Source organism: Macaca fascicularis, chromosome 6 (genome assembly GCF_037993035.2).
Source record: "Macaca fascicularis isolate 582-1 chromosome 6, T2T-MFA8v1.1".
NCBI lineage: Eukaryota > Metazoa > Chordata > Mammalia > Primates > Cercopithecidae > Macaca > Macaca fascicularis.
The window spans coordinates 27,446,507-27,466,260 of NC_088380.1; the positions used below are offsets into that span (position 1 = coordinate 27,446,507).

The window sequence follows — 19,754 nt, forward strand, 5'->3', positions numbered from 1 at the left end:
TAGAAAGCTGAACTATAACTCTGAAAGTTACAACATGAAATTCAAACTCATCTTTAACTTATCTTACAAAACACCTCAGACTGTATCTTGTTAATGAGGACTTCCTTGACATACAAGGTCTGATTTAAACTTTTGGAATGAAATGTTAATTGTATTCCCTCTACTTACTGTATTATTTTTATTGTTTACATGCCTGTTACAAAGTTAACTGTGAACTTCTCTTTGTATAATATATTTTCTTATTTCTCATTATAATACTGGAAGTCAAATTATGTGTACTGGAAGATGAACCTTGTTTCTAATAAATGCATGCTGCAATTAATAACATTCATTTAAAAAGAAGCAAACACGATTTCAAAATACAAATTTTCCATTAAAAATTGGACAAACCCATAATGTTACATATAAGAAATGTGAGAATAAAATCAAGAAAATATCATCAAAACACACTTCAGCATTACCAGGGAAAAACACAAACTAGGTTTCCTTTACTTTAGGGAACTTAACTGTGTGTCGGTATTATTTATGCTTCACAGAAAATAAGAAAATGTTGGCTATTATTCCTTTTCTCAATTGTTACATCGAGATTAAACAAAGCATACTCACTGTCGTTGAGACTACACTTCAACATGGCCCGTAAGGCCCCTATAACTATACTAAAGCCCTGTCCAATGTTATTTTCATATTGACCAGCAAACTTTTCTCAGCTCTTCCTAACTGAAAGTAAGATTTTACAAAAGATAATTAAAGATTATCTTTAATGTCGTAAAAGTAAGATTTTATGAAAGATAATTAAAGATAATTAAATATAATTACGAAAGATAAAGAAGTATCAGTAGTTAGACTTCATAGAATGGGCTTTGGGAGCTGAGCTATATTCAGGATCACCTTAGAGATATTAAAAAAAGAAAACTGCAGTAAAGATGAGACCTCTATACTCTCCTTTTAAAAGATGGACATACGCTTAATTAAGTCCAACATGGATCTGACATCTATCAAATTTCAGCCACACACTAGAAAAAGAGATTTCTTTCTAAATTTAAGGTTAAATAAATTTATAAGTTATCTACTTTTTAATCAATAAAATAACAATTGTGTAGTCAATTATTAAGTATTAAGGTTTCCTTAACTAATAAAAACTTACTAATTCCCACAAATGGTCCGTAGAATCTGTTCTGAGCTTTCCTTTTCTACAATATTAATATTATCAGATCATTTCTTAGATTGAGGTTATTAATCTGGAACATGTGAACAGAATTCAGAAAGAATAGGATAAGAAATTAAAAAAAAAGTACCTCATTATTTCCATCCATCTGTAACTCAAATTTAGCATTTCTTTTCAATAGGATTATTGGCATAAACTATGGTGATAGTGGCAATATGTGTGACAGATATTTTATATTGCATCACAGTTTGACAGATAAATCAAACCATAGTTAGACTTGCTCCAGAACATGGCATGCATGATTTGATAAGCAAGCACAGTTTTCTTCGTGTTTTTTATTTCATTTGTGTAAGTGTATTTCCTTTTTGTCTTACATGTTTTACTCTAATAAATTTAAATCGTCATTCTGGCTAGGTCCATTCGCTTCATCAGGCTGCCAAAAGTGTCCCTACAACCAAAAAGTTTAAAATCCCAGCCCTAGATTTTAATCTTCCATCTTGCCTTATAAAACAGATATAAGCTAAGAGTTAGATTTCTTCAAAATGTATGAAAGTACATTTAAAATATTATTGTCAGTGTTATGTCACTATCTTATAAAAAGCAAACTCTCTTAACTATAGAAATGCAGTAACTATGTCCAGCCATTACCATAAAGACTCACAATAACAATAAAGTGCTTTAGTAACTTTGAAAATATAAATTTCTGAATTAGAAGCAATTTTAACTACAATAATAGAAAATTACTCCACATTTAGGCAATGAACTGGGAAAGTGAAAAATAAGACATTAGTGCTTTCCATATTGCTCAAGGAACAAAGGTGGCTGACTTTGCAGAATATAAGAAGAAACTTTCTAGGATTTCTGCATAGAAAAAAATAGTATCAAATTTAGTTTGAGAATGTTCAAATATCTAAACTTACTTGGGGGGATGCTTTCGGTTCCCTATGTGTGCATGACTATCTTTGTGTGTGTATGTACATTATATTAATACAGAAATTTTTCAAATGATCTAACAATAACGTATTTTCATGTGGTTCTAAATTAGGAAAGTGGAACTTCCTGAGTGAATAAAACAACGTGAAATCAGTAGCACTTAGCTAAAAGGCTAAGCCAAATTTTTATCTCCATAGGGATACAAAAATATTTTACAAAGGAGTTGAACCCTCTAGCAGTAGGTGGGGATTGAAATTGCTGATGGCGGTGGTAGCAGTGTATTTGTTCTAAACCACACTGAGAAAATGTTTTTCTAAATAGTTGGATCATCTTAACTGAGACAAATGTTTTTTCCCCACTTTCATCAATCCCCTACTGAAGTCCTGCAAGGATATCTGGCCAAAGGGATTTCATCCAGATAGCTTGAAAGGATTTGCAGAGAAAAGGAGCCAGCACATATGAGCATTAGAACATAAATTTGGCTAGCTCCCCTGCCCTAAGCATAAGCATTTGGGCTGAATATTTGATAGAAACAATTTTTTTTTGGAATGTTTTCCAGTGGAACAACTGTTTAATTGAATTAAATCGTTGTCCTGTTAGTGCATGTTCAAATAAAACATTAGCTGTTGGAACATGACTTTATTTAGAAAATATTGCAGGGCTAGGTATGACCACAGTGATACAGTGATATTTTTAAAACAGAACTTTAACTTCTTAATTTAATATGTCACACCAATGTATAACAAGCTATATAGGGGAAAATGTCTAACTGTGACAACTTTAATGCATTTGCATGTCAGACATCTGAGATAGATAACTCAGAATATGTTAGTAACTGTTATTTGTAAGGGCAACGTAGTCTTTAATTTGGGAATAATAGAAAGGAGAAGTCTATAGTAATCTGTGTTTGAATGCTAGCTAAAGCCTTTTCTAAATGAGTGACTTTGAGTAAATTATGTAGCCTTTCTCTAGAAGAAAAGTATTTACCTTATACAGTTGATGGAAAGATGAAATCAATGAAATCCAATGCCCTTAGAACAGTGAACAAAGTCAAAGATATAATACCAAATGATATAAAATATATTTTTTAAATACACATGTGTATAGCATTTGTTAGATCTTTATTTTTGGTCTCTGGAAAGCTGGGACTATCCCCACACACAAAAACTCTTACTTTTTCCTAATTGAAAGAACCATTTTAATAAAAAGTGAAAATGTTCTATCTTTATCTGTAGAGAAAAGTGTTATTCAGTGCACCGTCCTCGGACCGTGAGGGAGAGATTTTTGTGAATTAAAGGATCATTCAGAGGGACAGAGCTTACTAAGCAGTATGAGGACACAGAGGAGAATCGCAACGAGAGCTCCCGTGCTCAGGCCGGCTGAAAGGATCAAGGCTTCTGCCGTGCAGGATTGCATGTTTCCTTGATTATCGCAGGCACACACCCGAATAGTGAGTGTGCCAGTGCTGCTTTGAATCGGATAATCGTTGTCAAAGATTAAAATTGGCAATAAGTAGGTGCTCATTTTGTTGCGACTGTAGCCATCTTTTCGAGTCATGATTCCTGCTGTGTTATCTGGTGGAGAAAAACATGTAAAAAACCAAAAACTTTCATATGTGTTTTTAACTATGTATCTTAAAGTTTCATGATTTTTAGTTTTAGAAATTTTCTTATACCTTTATTATCTACAATGGTGAAATTCGGATTGAGAGTAAATTCTGGCACTGGTTCAAAATAGAATTTGTGACCTCGGGGAGGGTCATCCTTATCCATGACACTGACAGTCTGAATCAACTGAAAGCAACATAAATAAATTAATTAATTAAGCCTAAGGCAATTTTCTTGTTATTAGACGATATCTTAAATCCATGTATTTGTGCTTTAAATACATCACAAAAACAAAGCAACAAAACAAAATAAATGCCATTTAAAGAAAATTAGGCCAATGCCTTATTTTTTATGGTTTTGTCTTAGGTAACTTATTTAGTTAAGAGTGAAAGACACCCAGTAAGCCCAATGGTTTTCAAGGCATCTTAAAGCATTATTGTCTTATACCTGGCCAGCTTAAAGAAAAATTCAATCCCTGCAATACCTATCCTCTTTTGATATTGTTGAAAGGCACAGCCCATTTTATTATTAATTGATGAGCAATCCGTTACATCCACTAGAAAATAATTCTTCAAAGGATGAGTACATAGAAGATGCATTTTTTAAAACACCAATGCTTAGCGCAATCACTCCTATATATTAACATTATTAATATATTTTTAAAATAATAAATCAATTTGTCATGTACTATCAGAAAGAAAATGATTTTGAAGCTATGGATACCATTACTACAACTTAACTATTTTACTTAAATTGCTTGCTTTTCCTTTAATAGTATTTGCAAAGACAGATATACAAAGAAATACTTTTAAGATTTTGTACAATCAATGTTGAGGTTTCAAAATTAGAACACCTCTTGGCTGAGCTAGTGTAAATAAATAAGAAGTGTGCCCTAATGGAATATGGAACAGCCAACTATGGGTTGGGCAAAAAAAATTTCACTGAGCATTTTATAGTGGAAAAAACACTGAGCTACACATTTGGGTGCCTCTCATCTGTGTGATTTGAAATCACAGTCATTTAATTACTCTGATTTTAACGTTCTGTTCTACAAAAACAAACAGGTTTCATAGTCTAACATTATGTGGTGCACAGTTATTGAAATTCACAATAGTTTAAGCTTTCCATTATTTCACTGTATACCTTTTATAACCATACTAACCTACATACTCACTAGTCAGTGCTACTTTCACTTTAATTTTATATTAATGATAATTATGTCATTTTGACAGGGTGATATGTAACTGTATTTTTAATAAAGTCCTTTTGAAAGTGTACAATTATTAACAAAAAATTAATAAACTTTTCTCTTTAGAAAATTGGAACATAAGAAAATAATTATATAAGATCTAATATTTTGCTCAACCTTCTGTTCCTAAATAGCAATAACAAATCTGACTTTTAGTAATAATTTAAATCATAAAAAGTTGATCTTTTAATTCTATGACATTTGAGGCCTTGAAATTATTGGATGGGCTTTGTATAAGTATATTTTATGAGGATATACATATACTTAATATCCATTTTATTTTTAACTTGGTTAAATTCAATGAGTAATATGTATTAAATAATTATAATTAGTTAATATAAATTATACTTAATTTTTATAAAATATTAGCGTATAATATATCAATAACACACATGAATCAGTAAAAGATAAGCATACTAATAGCTATGTGAGTAAAGAATATTTATAGGTGATTGTAGTTTGACTTGTGCTCCCCCAAAAGATCTGTTCAAGTCCTAAATCCCAGTACCTGTGAATGTGACTTATTTGGAAATAGGCTCTTTGCAGATAAAATCAAGTTAAAATAAGATCATTCTAAATTAGAGGGGACTCTAATTCAATGACTGGAGTCTTCATAAGAAGCAGCAAATTTGGACACAGAAACAGATACAGGAAGAATGCCATGAAATGATGGAGAGAGATATTGGAGTAATTGGTGTCCACAAGCCAAAAGATGTCAAGGATGGCTGGCAAGCTCATGAAGCTAGAAAGTGCCAAGGGAGGATAGTCTCCTAGAGCTTTTAGAGAGAGTACAGCCCCGTTGCATGTTGATTTTATACTTCCAGCCTCCAAAACTATGAGAAATAAAATTCTGTGTTTTAAGTCATTCTGTTTGTGGTAATTTGTCATGGCAAGCTTTGGAACTAATACAGCTGTAAATTATTTTTAAGTCCATGTTTGTATGAAAAAAAAATGTTTGGCCTTAATGAGTTTACAAGAATTCACACTAAAAGTGTTATGAGAAATTTACATATTGGCAGATATTTAAAATCTAGGGTTGCCAAATACGTAGGCAATCATAGGTATTTGGTGGGAATATCACCTAGTTTATGACAGATTTGGAGAACTATTCGGGAACATTTATTAATATTTATAGATATAATTTAATTATTCCTACTTTGAGAATTATATCAAAGGAAAGTAGTACCAGGTGGTAAACAAGCAAAATGTACTACAATGCTCATTATAGTATGACTGGGATAGTGCTAGGGTAACATTTTGTGAAACCAAATTTCCATTAAGAAGGAAGTAATTGAATAAGTAATAATGTAACTATGCTATGAATATTAAGCATCAAATTCAAAAAATCATTTACTAAACTGAGATGCCCATTGTATGTTGTAAAATAAAGAGGAAAAGCAAATTTTTATCTAAATAGCTATGTAACAATTTCATGTTATTACAAACAAAAATCTCATTTGTATTTTTGTATATGTAGGTGGAATGTGTTATGTATCTCTGTCTTAGTCAGCTGGGATGCCATAACAATTCCACACACACTTAATGGCTTAAACAACAGAAATGCATTTTCTCACAGTTCTGGAGAATGTAAGGTTGAGATCTAGAGGCTAGTGTGGTTGACTTCTGGTGAGGGCTTGCTAATATATTAATAGCTGCCTTCTCCCTGAGTGCTCTCATGTGGTTTTTACTTGGTCCATGAATTCAGGGACAGGAGAAGGGGAGAGCATGAGCTCTCTGTTATCTCTTCTTTGTATGCTAATCCCATCAGATCAGGATCTATCCCCTTATAACCTCACTTCATCTTAATGACTTCAATGAAACACCATCTCCAAATACAATGACACTAGGGTTGCATTTTCAAGATTTGAATTTGGAGGAGGGCCACAAACATTCAGTTCATAATATTCTCTATTAGAATAGAAGAAAACCTGTATTTTAGATTATTTTCTACCTTAAGGAGACATGATGGAATTATAGATGATTCTTAACATCTACCTATTTTATTTTCAAAGTAGTTAACTAAATGGTTAAGTTAATTTGGGTAAAATGTATGCAGTTACTGTTATAGAAAAATACTATATTTTTGTCAAGAATGAGCATATTCTGCATTTACTTAGAATTACTTTATATACATTTGAAAGAATTACTTTGTAAGAAGACTTCCTAATTCTTTTACATACAAATCTACTTCATTTCAATGATATGAAACTTTAAAGTTTAAAACTTACAAAATATCACTCATATCAAAATCTCCTAAAACTATTAAAAGTGGCAAAATGTAATCAAGAAAACAATGATTATGATTACCTTTATAGTAACATGAAACAATTTCATTTTCATACTTCATGTGTTATTTAATGATATATTTTCATTCTATTAGTGAAGATAACTCAGCATAAGCATAATTATGAATGTACGTAACAGCTTCTACATATGTGATACTCACTATAAACCTAGTGTATAAATTAAAACATGTTATAATATTCCCTACTATATTATTGATTACATTATAAAAACATTTTTAAATGGCTTTTTAAAAAATCACTGTGAGTTCTTTGTTAAGGATAAATAAATGGTGGACAAGAAGTATTGACAATAGTTTGCACAAAAGAAATCCTGCAAATAAAGTGATGTAATGTCATTTGACTTTGTAAAGAGAAAATATATTCTTTTAAGTTTTTAATGATTTTATTTACCTGCCCAGGTTTTGCATTTTCACAAACAAATGTTTCATAATACATGGCAAATTCCGGAGCATGGTCATTTATATCTAGAATTCTGATGAAGACAGGGATGTGGCTACTTTGTTTTGGGTTATCTGCAACGAGAACATGTGTAAGATTTCAGTCTCATTTACACAGAAGCAGTGAAACCACTCACCCATTTGTAGCTTAGCAACAGATCCTTTTTGTGGTGTTCACTTTCTCAATTGGGCTGCTGATGAATATCTCAGCTCTCTTACATGGTCCAAATGAAAAGCACAATGAAATTGAGGAAAACATAATTGAGAATGAGGTATTATTTGTAATAGATCATTTTCTTAGATTATTTTTATGAGGTTAAATTATATTTCTCTCTTATATAAGGTGTAAAAGAAAAGCAAATTTGAAATGAATGAATTATTTGATAATCCTTAAAAACAATTTAAAAATGTGTTGACATTCTAAGCCATTTCTCTGAGATCTTGCTAAGGATACAATCATACCACTCAAGAAAATGAGTCTAGCTAGTGCTATTATTTTACCGCTTTGATGAAAGACGGTGTGTTCAGGTAGATGTAGCTCTGACTTACTTATTTCTGTGGCTGTAACAGTGATGTTATGCCAAGGAGATGATTCTCGGTCAAGGGCTTTCAAAGTGAAGATAGAGCCATTTTCTGAGTGGATGCCGAAAATACGGTCCATATCAGTGTGCCGATCAACAGAGTACCTGGCAGAAGAGACTCATAAATCCAGCATTCTTCTAAGGTTACTAGTTCTACTCTTTCTGAAAGTTATAGGTAATTTCCACAATGATCTGACAAATACATGAACTGTAAAAAACAACTTTCTTGAATTTTTATTTTATGGAATTCTTATTTGAACAATTTCATATATTTGACTCTTTCCACTTACTATTCCACAGCCATGTGTACTTTAGAACTGTTATTTATGCACATGTATCCCGGTGGCAGCTGTTAAAGTGAGTTCTTAAGTATCACTTGGTTCACTTATCCTATCATAGGCCTACTGCAGTGCCTGAGACACATTAAACAGTAATGTTAAACTTGACCGAGCCAATAGTAATGAGTACATCGAAAGTATGTTAAAAAATACATAACTGTGTCACGAGTCCTCTATAAGCAAATATCGAGAAGGCTATTATAAAATACATTGCTCTTGAATGGCTTTTTATTCAAGGAACATCCAGCTGAATCAAGGGCTTCCTCTAATCTATCCCTCCAACTTATTTCAAATCAAAATGAAATGTTATATCACCACAGAGTTCTGTGACTTTCTCATCAGGGCTGTATGCGGAAGACATCATTGTAAGCTTTGTAGCACTCTGCAGTTGGCAAAATAATATCTCTTCTCCCTAAGATGTCTATACCTTAATCCCCAGAACCTGTGAAGATGTTGTTTTACACAGCAAAAGTAATTTTGCAGATGTCATTCAGGTTCAAAACACTGAAACAGAGAATTACCCTGATTATCAAGGCGTGCCTAGTTTAATCCTACGAGCCCTTAAAAGTGGAATAGGAAGACCAGGCGCAGTGGCTCACGCCTATAATCCCAAAACTTTGGGAGGTAGAGGTGAGTGGATCATCTGAAGTCAGGAGTTCGAGACCAGTCTGACCAACATGGTGAAACCCCGTCTCTACTAAAAATACAAAAATTACCCGGGCATGGTGGCGGACGCCTGTAGTCCCAGCTACTTTGGGGGGCTGAGGAAAGAGAATCTCTTGAACCCCAGAGGCAGAGGTTGCAGTGACCTGAGATGGCTCCACTGCACTTCATCCTGCGTGACAGAGTGAGACTGCCTCTCAAAAATAAACAAACAAACAAAGTGAAATGGGAAGGCAGAAAATTGGTTTAGAGAGATGAAACAGAAGAAAAAAAGAGAACAGATTTGAAGAATGAGAAATACTTGACCCATTTGTCGCTAGCTTTAAAGCTGAAGGAATGGAGCCACAAACCAATAAACAATGAACATAGGCAGCCTCTAGAAACTGCGAGTAGTCCTTAAGCTGACATCCAGCAAGGAAACAGGGGCCTCGCCCATACAACTGCAAGGACTTGAAATCTGCTCACAACCTAAATGATCCAGAAAGCAATTCCCTGCCTAGAATATACAGAAAGAAATATGGCCCTGTTCACACCACCACCTTGACTTTGCCCAGTGAGACACATACTGAACTTCTGATGTACAGAAATTCAGACCTATCTGTAAGATAATAATACATTGGTAGTATTTTTTTGTGGCAGCAATAGAAATCTAATATATCCTTAAAAGATAAATTTTTGAAAAGATTAATTTATATGAAAGTCCTTCAGTTACATCAGACCATGTTATGCCATACTAGCTATTTTTTTTTTTTTTTACATCTTTTTGAGATTTCTGTTGCGGTCTTTGATTGAGCCATGTCAGAAAGTGAGTGCTTCTCAAACATTAACATTTAAATGAATCACATATGAATCCTGTTAAAAACAGAATTTGATTCAGTAGGTCTGGGGTGGGAGCTGGGATTGTGCGTTTTAAACAAACTCTTAGATGAATCCTATGCTGTAGCTCCACAGGCTAGGTTTTATATAGCAGTTTTAGACTACGGGATAAAGTGATTAGAATAAGAACAGAAACAGGAAAAGCAATGAAGGACAATTAACAGGCTAATCAGCCTCTGATGTAGTCCTCATTTTTCTAGGTATCTTATTAAATGCATCTTATCTTATTACGAGTTCCTTTTTGATCAAGTGTATTGGAAAATTACAGTTCCCACTATAAATCTTAAATATATTCACACTTTGGCACTGGCTTTGGCAAACATAAGTAATGGATATTTAGGTTTTATTTTATTTATTTTTATTTTTATTTTTTGTTTGAGACGGAGTCTTGCTCTGTCGCCCAGGCTGGAGTGCAGTGTGGCACAATCTCGGCTCACTGCAAGCTCCGCCTCCCGGGTTTACGCCATTCTCCTGCCTCAGCCTCCCGAGTAGCTGGGACTACAGGCGCCCGCCACCGCGCCCGGCTAGTTTTTTTGTATTTTTAGTGGAGACGAGGTTTCATCGTGTTAGCCCGGATGGTCTCAATCTCCTGACCTTGTGATCCTCCTGCCTCGGCCTCTGAAAGTGCTGGGATTACATGGCGTGAGCCACCGCGCCCAGCCGATATTTAGGTTTTAAAACGTTATGAAGTATTGGCAATTTTTAAATTATTGGGTGAGCATATATTAACATAAATTGTATGACTTTTTTGTTTGAACTGTTTATTAAAAGACATACTATTTAATCTATTGTTTAAGCATTATGCTGAACTTCAGGGATCTATTAAGTGAACGGGTCTAATCATAATTTTAACAATTTAATATAGTACATGAAGATACTTGCTTAATTTATTTTCTGCCAAATTTTATAAAACGATTATTGCAGAGTCATAAACACTGCTTCAAAAAGAGTATTTGGTCCTTTGGTAAAAAAGTTATCGGGTGTCATCTCAATCATGGAATGGCTATAAAACTTATATAGCTGGTCTCAGGTTTTACCTCACTCCCTGTACATGGAACCACTTCAGTCATCTCTGTTTTGTCATTTAGCAGGATTTTACAACGCACAACAGAAGTACATGCAAATGACAGTATTCCCTCAGTTTTTCAATAATCATTATTGTAATCTTTTCACATGGTGTTATGAAAAGAATTTAGGCACTTAAAATACACTCATTTGACATAGGATCACTGCCCAAGATTAGTCTATATTTCTTGGGTGGGAAGTCCTAAGGGGATAAAGGAGAAATAGAAACCTAGATATAAAAATGTATAATAATGCACAACAGCATACATACATATATACATATATATAGATATATATTTTTTTTCTAGAAGCAAATGTCATACTGGCTTTTAGCCAACAATTCTTTGTCAGATTCTTTTCAGAGATAGATCTGATTTGCAAAATCACAATGTAGTAAAATTGAGCATGCAAGTCACATTGAAATTTTTCTTTTAAACCTCTATTTCCAGTTGTGCTAACATGAAACAAAATATTATGTTTCCTACCTATAGGTTTCAACCCTCTTACAATTCCTGATGTGGGCTTTACTGACATTGGGACCAAATCACTATTAAAAGGTTTTTGAGAGAAAAGCAAATAAAATCACTGGAACAACAAAAATATTTTATTTTCCTTAGCTACACAAATTCTGCTTATGAATAAAAATAAACCTAAAATGTACACAAAGAAAGTGGAAGCAAAAGAACATAACTACAGCTGTGCATTGAATGAAACTCGATTCATAATATTCACCTGTTAATATTTCTCTCTATTGTTGGAAAGGTCAATAGTTAACCATTACCTGCTTATATCTGAATAGATCTGGGATTTCTTCCTACTGTTTGCATTGAAGATCAAAGAGGAAAATAAAATTTCCTGTTGTGCTCATTGCTAGTTGCCCTAGTGTTTAGCCTAGAGATTTCAATGATATTTCTATTACTGAGAAATAGCTAACAATTGCAACATGATAAAAATCAAGCTTTGATACACTTGTATATTTTTTTCAGGATCAAAATAGATTTAGGCTTCTGGCCACCTTACTCTTAGGTACAACCTTGAAAGACACTATTTTTCACATTAAGAATTCGTGAAGGAAACTCACAGATGATACAGAAATAGCTCACTTTTAACTTTGACAGTGCCAACTTCCAGGTCTACGTTCAAATTTTTGTTTCCAGTGCAAATGATGTCTCACAATTTGTCAAAGTTCAGGGATACATTTCTTTTATTTAGCAGCCAAACTTCTATTTTCACCCAAAATGGGACATTCTGATTTACTTATTAATAATAAATACCCTGGATTACCACAAATGACCAGAAAGAGTCTGATAAACCCTTAACACAGAACAAAGCTATCTCTATGTTCCAGCAGATGGCCTACTCTAACAACAATATTTTATTGATTCCCCCTGCATTGAATTTTGAACAATCAGTTTAAAAAGGCCATTGTCATAATTTTTTGTATGAATACTTTCTCCAGAGACACGATCCAATCATACAGGGATCAAATAACATGTGAAAGAGAGCTCAGGGGCTCTCTTCCCGTGGAAGCTGAACTCTGCTTTTCATTTTTCTTATTTGCTTTACATTTTTGTGTTCTATCATTAAAAGTCAAGCATGTATCAGATATCTATATTTTTACCTAGCATAAATAATCTAAACTCAATTACAGACACCAGAAGGAATGAGTGATATGCAGAAATATGTCAAGAATTCATTCCTTTTTCTCTACTAGATTCCATATATTTCTTCCACTGACTAAGTCAATTGAGCTAGAACATCATTTGGTTTTTACTTTTCAGCTACTGCTTTCCAGAAACATGTTCCTCATAGCTGTGGTCTAGCCAACCTTCATTACACCTCAAAAATGAATGTTGAGTATTAGCTGTACAATGATATTATTTATAATTTCATTTGAAAAATTAGTTCAAATCTTTTTTGCAGAGATTCATGATATTCTTGTTAGATTATTATTATTTTACTTTTTGCAATAAAATCAAACAAATATGAGAGAAGCACTACTATACAAATGTACTTGCACATTTATTCCAGTTTATTTTGAAGTCATGGACATTTTATTGAGGCATAATTAAATCCCTCACCAGAAAGTTTGTTTTGTTGCTTTTCAATTCCACAGCAGTAGAAAGTAACTTTTAAAAATCATTGAACTTTAAATACGTTAAGCATAAAATAGGTGTAAAATGAGGCAACATGTTCTTTCAGATCTTGTAAAGCTATAATCAACCCCATAACTTTGGAGATCCATGATTACTAATGAGGTGAAGCAGAGCTGACAACAGCTGCTAATTGTAACCATAATCTCATGTTGCAAGTGGCAGATGTATTTCAGAAAATATATTTGATGAACAGATTTAATCGTGGATGAGAATTAGTTCCCAATCTTTCCCTGGAAAAATGTTTCTCTGTGATGCTTATCATAGCCTATTTCTGCTCTGAGATCAGTCATCCTTCTAAATTTGATCTTTGCAAACAAAACAGTCCCATGTTACAATGTTGCATTCTTGTTGAATTATTGCTGATTTTTCTTCACACTATAATTGGCTATCTAAAGCTTTTTCGCACACATTTTAAATGCTAACAGGAACCATCCTCTATGCTATGCTTTCCGGTATGGCCTTATAAATTGGCAGAATTGGTAGTACTATCTGAAGAATACAATTTGAGATTAATTTCTCTCAATATTTTCCCTCTCCCTACAATAATTCTTGAGATGTTACAGGTTAAATTATAATTGATTATCTCTAGGACTTGAGTACCCTATACAAAACAGAGATTTCTGGAGGACCTTTAAACTGAACTTTTTTAAAGCCATTTTTTAAACACTGGGAAGCAAGGTTGCAAATTTTACTATCGGTCTTTGAATGAGAAATTTTACTTTTGAAATTATGTCTGTGGGAAATTGTCAGATATAGGAGAGGTTTTATATACACACATGAAAATTATCATATATAGGGGAGATTTTATACACATACACACCAAGTACATGTGTGTATGTAAAGATCGAATATATCTCTAAACATTTATTTATGATGTATAATATATATGATAGTATATTATTTATACAATAGAAGTTTAAGAGTTTTAATGTCATTAGAAAATAAAATTTAAAAAATCTATGGACATATATGTATAACAAATTCAATCATATATAAGTGAGATAGCAGATTGACAAAGTGTATGAAAAAAATGGAATATTTGGTGGAAAGCAGTTTAATAACACTAGAATATCTATGGAGGAGAGAATCATGGTTGTCTTACGGGCTACAGAATTTCTTGGGTCATCCATGTCCTTTAAAATGAATTACTACAATTATGTCAGCAGGGATATGTTTAAAAATATTTTTCCCTAAATTCCTCTTTTGGCAAACATGTATACAGGTGCTGGATTTACCATACTACTAAAACACAAAAAATCAGAAAAAAATACATTAAACAATAATTCTTAAAGTAACGGACGTAAGAAAATAAGACAATCACCCCTGAGAGAAGGGAAATAAATGAGATAATCCCTAAAACTTACCCATTGTGCTGTCTGAATAGGGTTTTCATAATGCAGGACATGGGGACAGAGATGGAGTTTGCCAATCTCCCTGAGTTGAGCAGGGAAATTAATGTGGCTAAAGTTTGCAGGAAGAAGTAACAGAGAGAGCTACAGAAATCTAAAGAGAATCTCATTCAGCTCTTCAGCTGACTACCTATGAGAATACGAGTGGACACAGGAAACAAGAAATGCCAGAGGTAACTAATCACAAGGATTAGAGGGAGAAAAATTATGAACTGTGAATGGAGCTAGTCTTCACCAGGCAAAGTAGAAAACCTCATAATTTGCAAGACTTTTCGTAGACTACTCAGAAAGATACTACTTGATTAATGGGGCAAAATTAGTCCTAGATTAAGGTTTGCTACAAAACCAAGATTCAAAAGAATTAAGCTGTTTTAAGAAATCTAATCTTCTATCAGAGCAAAACTCAGTAATATTTATGAAAATATGAAGCTGTTTAGCTTCACATGGTAAAACTCACAATGTCTGTAATCCAATCAGAAATTACAACCAGGGAAAGAAGAAAGATGTGAATGCAAAGAAAAATATATTAATTAAAAATAGCCCCCAAAGACACCATTGATATAATTAAATATGATATTTTAAATGTTAATCGGCATGCTAGAGAGACACATTTTTAAAAGCATATATGTGGCCGGGTGCGGTGGCTCACGCCTGTAATCCCAGCACTTTGGGAGCCGGAGGCGGCGGATCATGATGTCAGGAGATGGAGACCATTCTGGCTAACACGGTGAAACCCCGTCTCTACTAAAAGTGCAAAAAATTAGCCGGGCATGGTGGCAGGTGCCTGTAGTCCCAGCTACTTGGGAGGCTGAGGCAGAAGAATAGCATGAACCCGGGAGGCGGAGCTTGCAGTGAGCCGAAATCACGCCACTGCACTCCAGCCTGGGAGACAGCCAGACTCCGTCTCAAAACAAAACAAAACACAAAACAAAACAAACAAACAAAATATATGTATGTCTTAATATATATAATATGTATATAATATGTGTACTATATTAAAGAACACTTGAAGAAAAGACTACAAATCTAAGATTCAAAAAAACTCTGTATGAAATTAAAGCAGATAAGATGTTGAAGAAAAAAAATTAGTGAACTTGAAGGCATATATATATGTATATATGCCTTAATATATAAAATATGTATACCACGTTAAGGAACTCTTTTTTTCTCCTTCTATAGTTATTATTTTTCTGCTTCCTTTTATTGCCTAACCTCATTTTTAAAAACTTCATTTTTTTTTAATTACAAAAGTAATATACACCTCAGAAAACTTGGAAAACCAAGAGCTCAAAGGAAGAGCATCCACAGTTGAAAGATTATTAACATTGTAGGGTATATTCTTACATTATTTTTCTAATACTGTACTTTTTTCTGTGACAAATATGGTATTATTCAGTTTACATATATCTCATAGTGCACATTACATATTGTGATATATTGGCAACATCTTCTCATGTCATTATTTTTGTTCGCTTATTTGTTTGCTTCAATGTTATTTTAATGGCTACATAACATGCTATTGTATAAATATACCAAAATTTATGTAGCAACTTCATACATTTTCTTACTGCTACTAGAAATTTTATATTTATTGTTTAGTGTTTTGTTTTTTTTTTTTTAGAAAAGACTACATATCTAAGATTCAAAAATACTCTGGATAAAATTAAAGCAGATAAGATGTTGCAGAAAAAAAAATAGTGAACAACTTCTCATAATGGAGATGAATAAATTATTTTCTTCTTTTCCTTTTTGCCATTTTGAATAGATTCAAAATGTCATTGAATAGACTCAAAATGACAAAAAGGAAAAGAATGAAAAAAAAAAAAAACAATAAAAACAGAGACCCAGTGAACAGTGATTAAAGGAGAAGAGAGTTGGGCAAAACATATTGAAGAAAAAATGACCACAAATTTTCTACATTTAAGAAAAGGTGTACACTCATATACACTCAGAAATTGAAGAAGCTCAATTAACTCCAAGAGAAAAAAAAGTAAAGCCTACTAGAGTAAGACATGTAATAATTAAACTGCTCAAAACTAGTGACAAATTAAAAGCATAGTGAGAAACAAGTAATGTAACAAAGATAGAAACAAATATAAGGACACAGCAAAATCTTACTGTACTGATAAGAAATGTCCAATCAAAAAGTCTACGTTCAGCAAAAATATTTAAAAAGAGTGATAACAGGCCAAAAAAGAAATGAGATAGAATAAAACATACTGTATTAACCCAAATAAGGCAAACAATAAGAAAGAAGAAACAAATAAGAGATGGAAAAATCAGAAAACAAACAGCAAAATGATAATTAAATGTAACAGTATCAATAATCATATTAAATATAAGTGGTTTAAACACTTCAATGTAAAGTCACAGAATGTTAAATGAGATGACAATACATGGCCCACCTATGTGCCTGTTAGAGAGATAATGTTTTACCAAAAAATACTCAGTAATTTAAAAAATGGAGTGTATTTACTAATATCAGAATACTGTGAAGTGTCTATGGCTATACTTAGAAGGAAATTTACATTACTATAATGTACATATTGGAAAAATACCAAGTCTTTAATAAATGACCTCAGCTTGCAAGTCGAAAAACAGAAGAGAACAAATAAAATCCCTAAAAAATAAAGAACAAAAAATAATAAAAGAGAAAAGTATTGTTTAAGAATGTATAAAACCCCCTCTGGACTCCTCCTGTCTAGGCAAGACATCTCTGGAAAAAAGCAGCAGCCCCAGTCAGGGGCCTATAGGTAAAATTCCCATATCCCTGGGACAGAGCACCTGGGGGAAGGGGTGGCTATGGGCACAGCTTCAGTAGACATAAAAGCTCCTGCCTTTCAGCTCAGGAGAGAGCAGCAGATTTCCCAGAATGGCGTTCTTATAAGAGACAGACTGCCTCTTCAAGTGGGTCCCTGACCCCCATGCCTCCTGACTGGGAGACAACTCCCAGCAGGGGTCGACAGACACTTATACAGGAGAGCTCCAGCTGGCATCTGGTGGTTCCTTTCTGGTACAAAGCTTCCAGATGAAGGAACAGGAAGCAATCTTTGCTGTTCTGCAGCCTCCACTGGTGATAATCAGGCAAGATAAACAGCATCTGTGGTGGACCTCCAGCAAACTCCAGCAGACCCATAGCAGAGGCTCCTGACCATAGAAGAAAGACTAACAGAAAGGAATAGAATCAACATCAACAAAAAGTACATCCACACAACAACACCATCTGTTGATGACCATCATCAAAGACCAAAGGTAGATACGTCCACGAAGATGAGGAATAAACAGTGCAAAAAGGCTGAAATTTCCAAAAACCAGAATGCCTCTTCTCTTCCAAAGGACCACAACTCCTCTCCAGCAAGGGAACAAAACTGGACAGAGAATGAATTTGACTAATTGACAGAAGTATTGTTCAGGAGGTGGGAAAAACTCCACTGAGTTAAAGAAGCATGTTCTAACCCAATGCACGTTAGCTAAGAACCTTGAAAAAAGGCTAGAGGAATTGCTAAGTAGAATAACCAGTTTAGAGAAGAACATAAATGACCTGATGGAACTGACAAACACAGCATGAGAACTGCATGAAGCATACACAGGTATCAATAGCCAAATTGATCAGATGGAAGAAAGGATATTAGAGGTTGAAGATGAACTTAGTGAAATAAAGCATGAAGACAAGATTAGAGAAAAAAGAATGAAAATGAATGAGCAAAGCCTCTAAAAAACATGGGATTATGTGAAAAGACCAAACCTATATTTGATTGGTGTACCTGAAAGTGACGGGGAGAATAGAACCAAGTTGGAAAACACTCTTCAGGATATTATCCAGGAGAACTTCACCAAATTAGCAAGACAGGCCAACATTCAAATTCAGGAAATACACAGAACACCACAAAGATACCCCTCGAGAAGAGCAACTCCAAGACACATAATCACCAGCTTCACCAAGGTTGAAATGGAGGAAAAAATGTTAAGGACATCCAGAGAAAAGGTAGGGTTACCCACAAAGGGAAGCCTATCAGACTAACAGCAGAGCTCTCTGAAGAAATTCTACAAGCCAGGAAAGAGTAGGGGCCAATATTCAGCATTGTTAAAGAAAAGAATTTTCAACCCAGAATTTCATATCCAGACAAACTAAACTTCATAAACAAAGGAGAAATAAAATCCTTTACAAACAAGTGAATGTGAACAGATTTTGTCACCACCAGGCCTGCCTTACAAGAGCTCCAGGAGGAAGAACTAAATATCAAAAGGAAAAATCAGTACCAGCCACTGCAAAAACATACCAAATTGTAAAGGCCATCGGCATTATGAAGAAATTGTACCAACTAATGGGCAAAATAACCAGCTAGCTTCATAATGACAGGATCAAATTCACACATAAGAATGCTAACCTTAAATGTAAATGGGCTAAATGCCCCAATTAAAAGACACAGACTGGCAAATTGGATAAAGAGTCAAGACCCATAGGAGTGATGTACTCTGGCAACCCATCTCATATGCGAAGACACACATAAGCTCAAAATAAAGGATGGAGGAATATTTACCAAGAAAAAGGAAAGCAAAAAAAAAAAAAAAATAGCAGGGGTGGCAATCCTAGTCTCTGATAAAACAGACTTTAAACCAACAAAGATCAAAAAAGACAAAGAAGGGCATTACATAATGGTAAAGGGATAAATGCAAAAAGAAGAGCTAACTATTCTAAATATATATGCACCCAAACAGGAGCACCCGGATTTATAAAGCAAGTACTTAGAGACCTACAAAGGGACTTAGATTCCCATACAATAATAGCGGGAGACATTAACACACCACTGTTAATATTAGACAGATCAATGAGACAGAAATTTAACAAGGATATTCAGGAATTGAACTCAGCTCTGCACCAAGCAGATCTAAGAGGCATCTACAGAATTCTCCACTCCAAATCTACAGAGTATAGATTGTTCTCAGTACCACATTGCACTTATTCAAA

General features: G+C 33.8%; 1 protein-coding gene across 2 annotated transcripts in view; it reads right to left on the bottom strand.

Moving 5' to 3' along the window:
- CDH9 (cadherin 9) overlaps nt 1–19,754 on the bottom strand; it is a 165,129-nt gene that overhangs the window by 1,630 nt on the left and 143,745 nt on the right. The window contains exons 8-11 of one of the 2 annotated variants that reach the window (XR_012414515.1): nt 8,247–8,383; nt 7,651–7,911; nt 3,774–3,891; nt 3,421–3,672 (exon numbers count right to left, since the gene is read on the bottom strand). Coding sequence is in view for 1 of the 2 variants with exons in the window: in XM_005556631.4 (XP_005556688.2) it covers nt 3,421–3,672; nt 3,774–3,891; nt 7,651–7,772; nt 8,247–8,383 (629 nt within the window). In the remaining variant the exon portion in view is untranslated. The remainder of the gene's footprint in view (nt 1–3,420; nt 3,673–3,773; nt 3,892–7,650; nt 7,912–8,246; nt 8,384–19,754) is intronic. The other variant, XM_005556631.4, reaches the window with a different exon arrangement.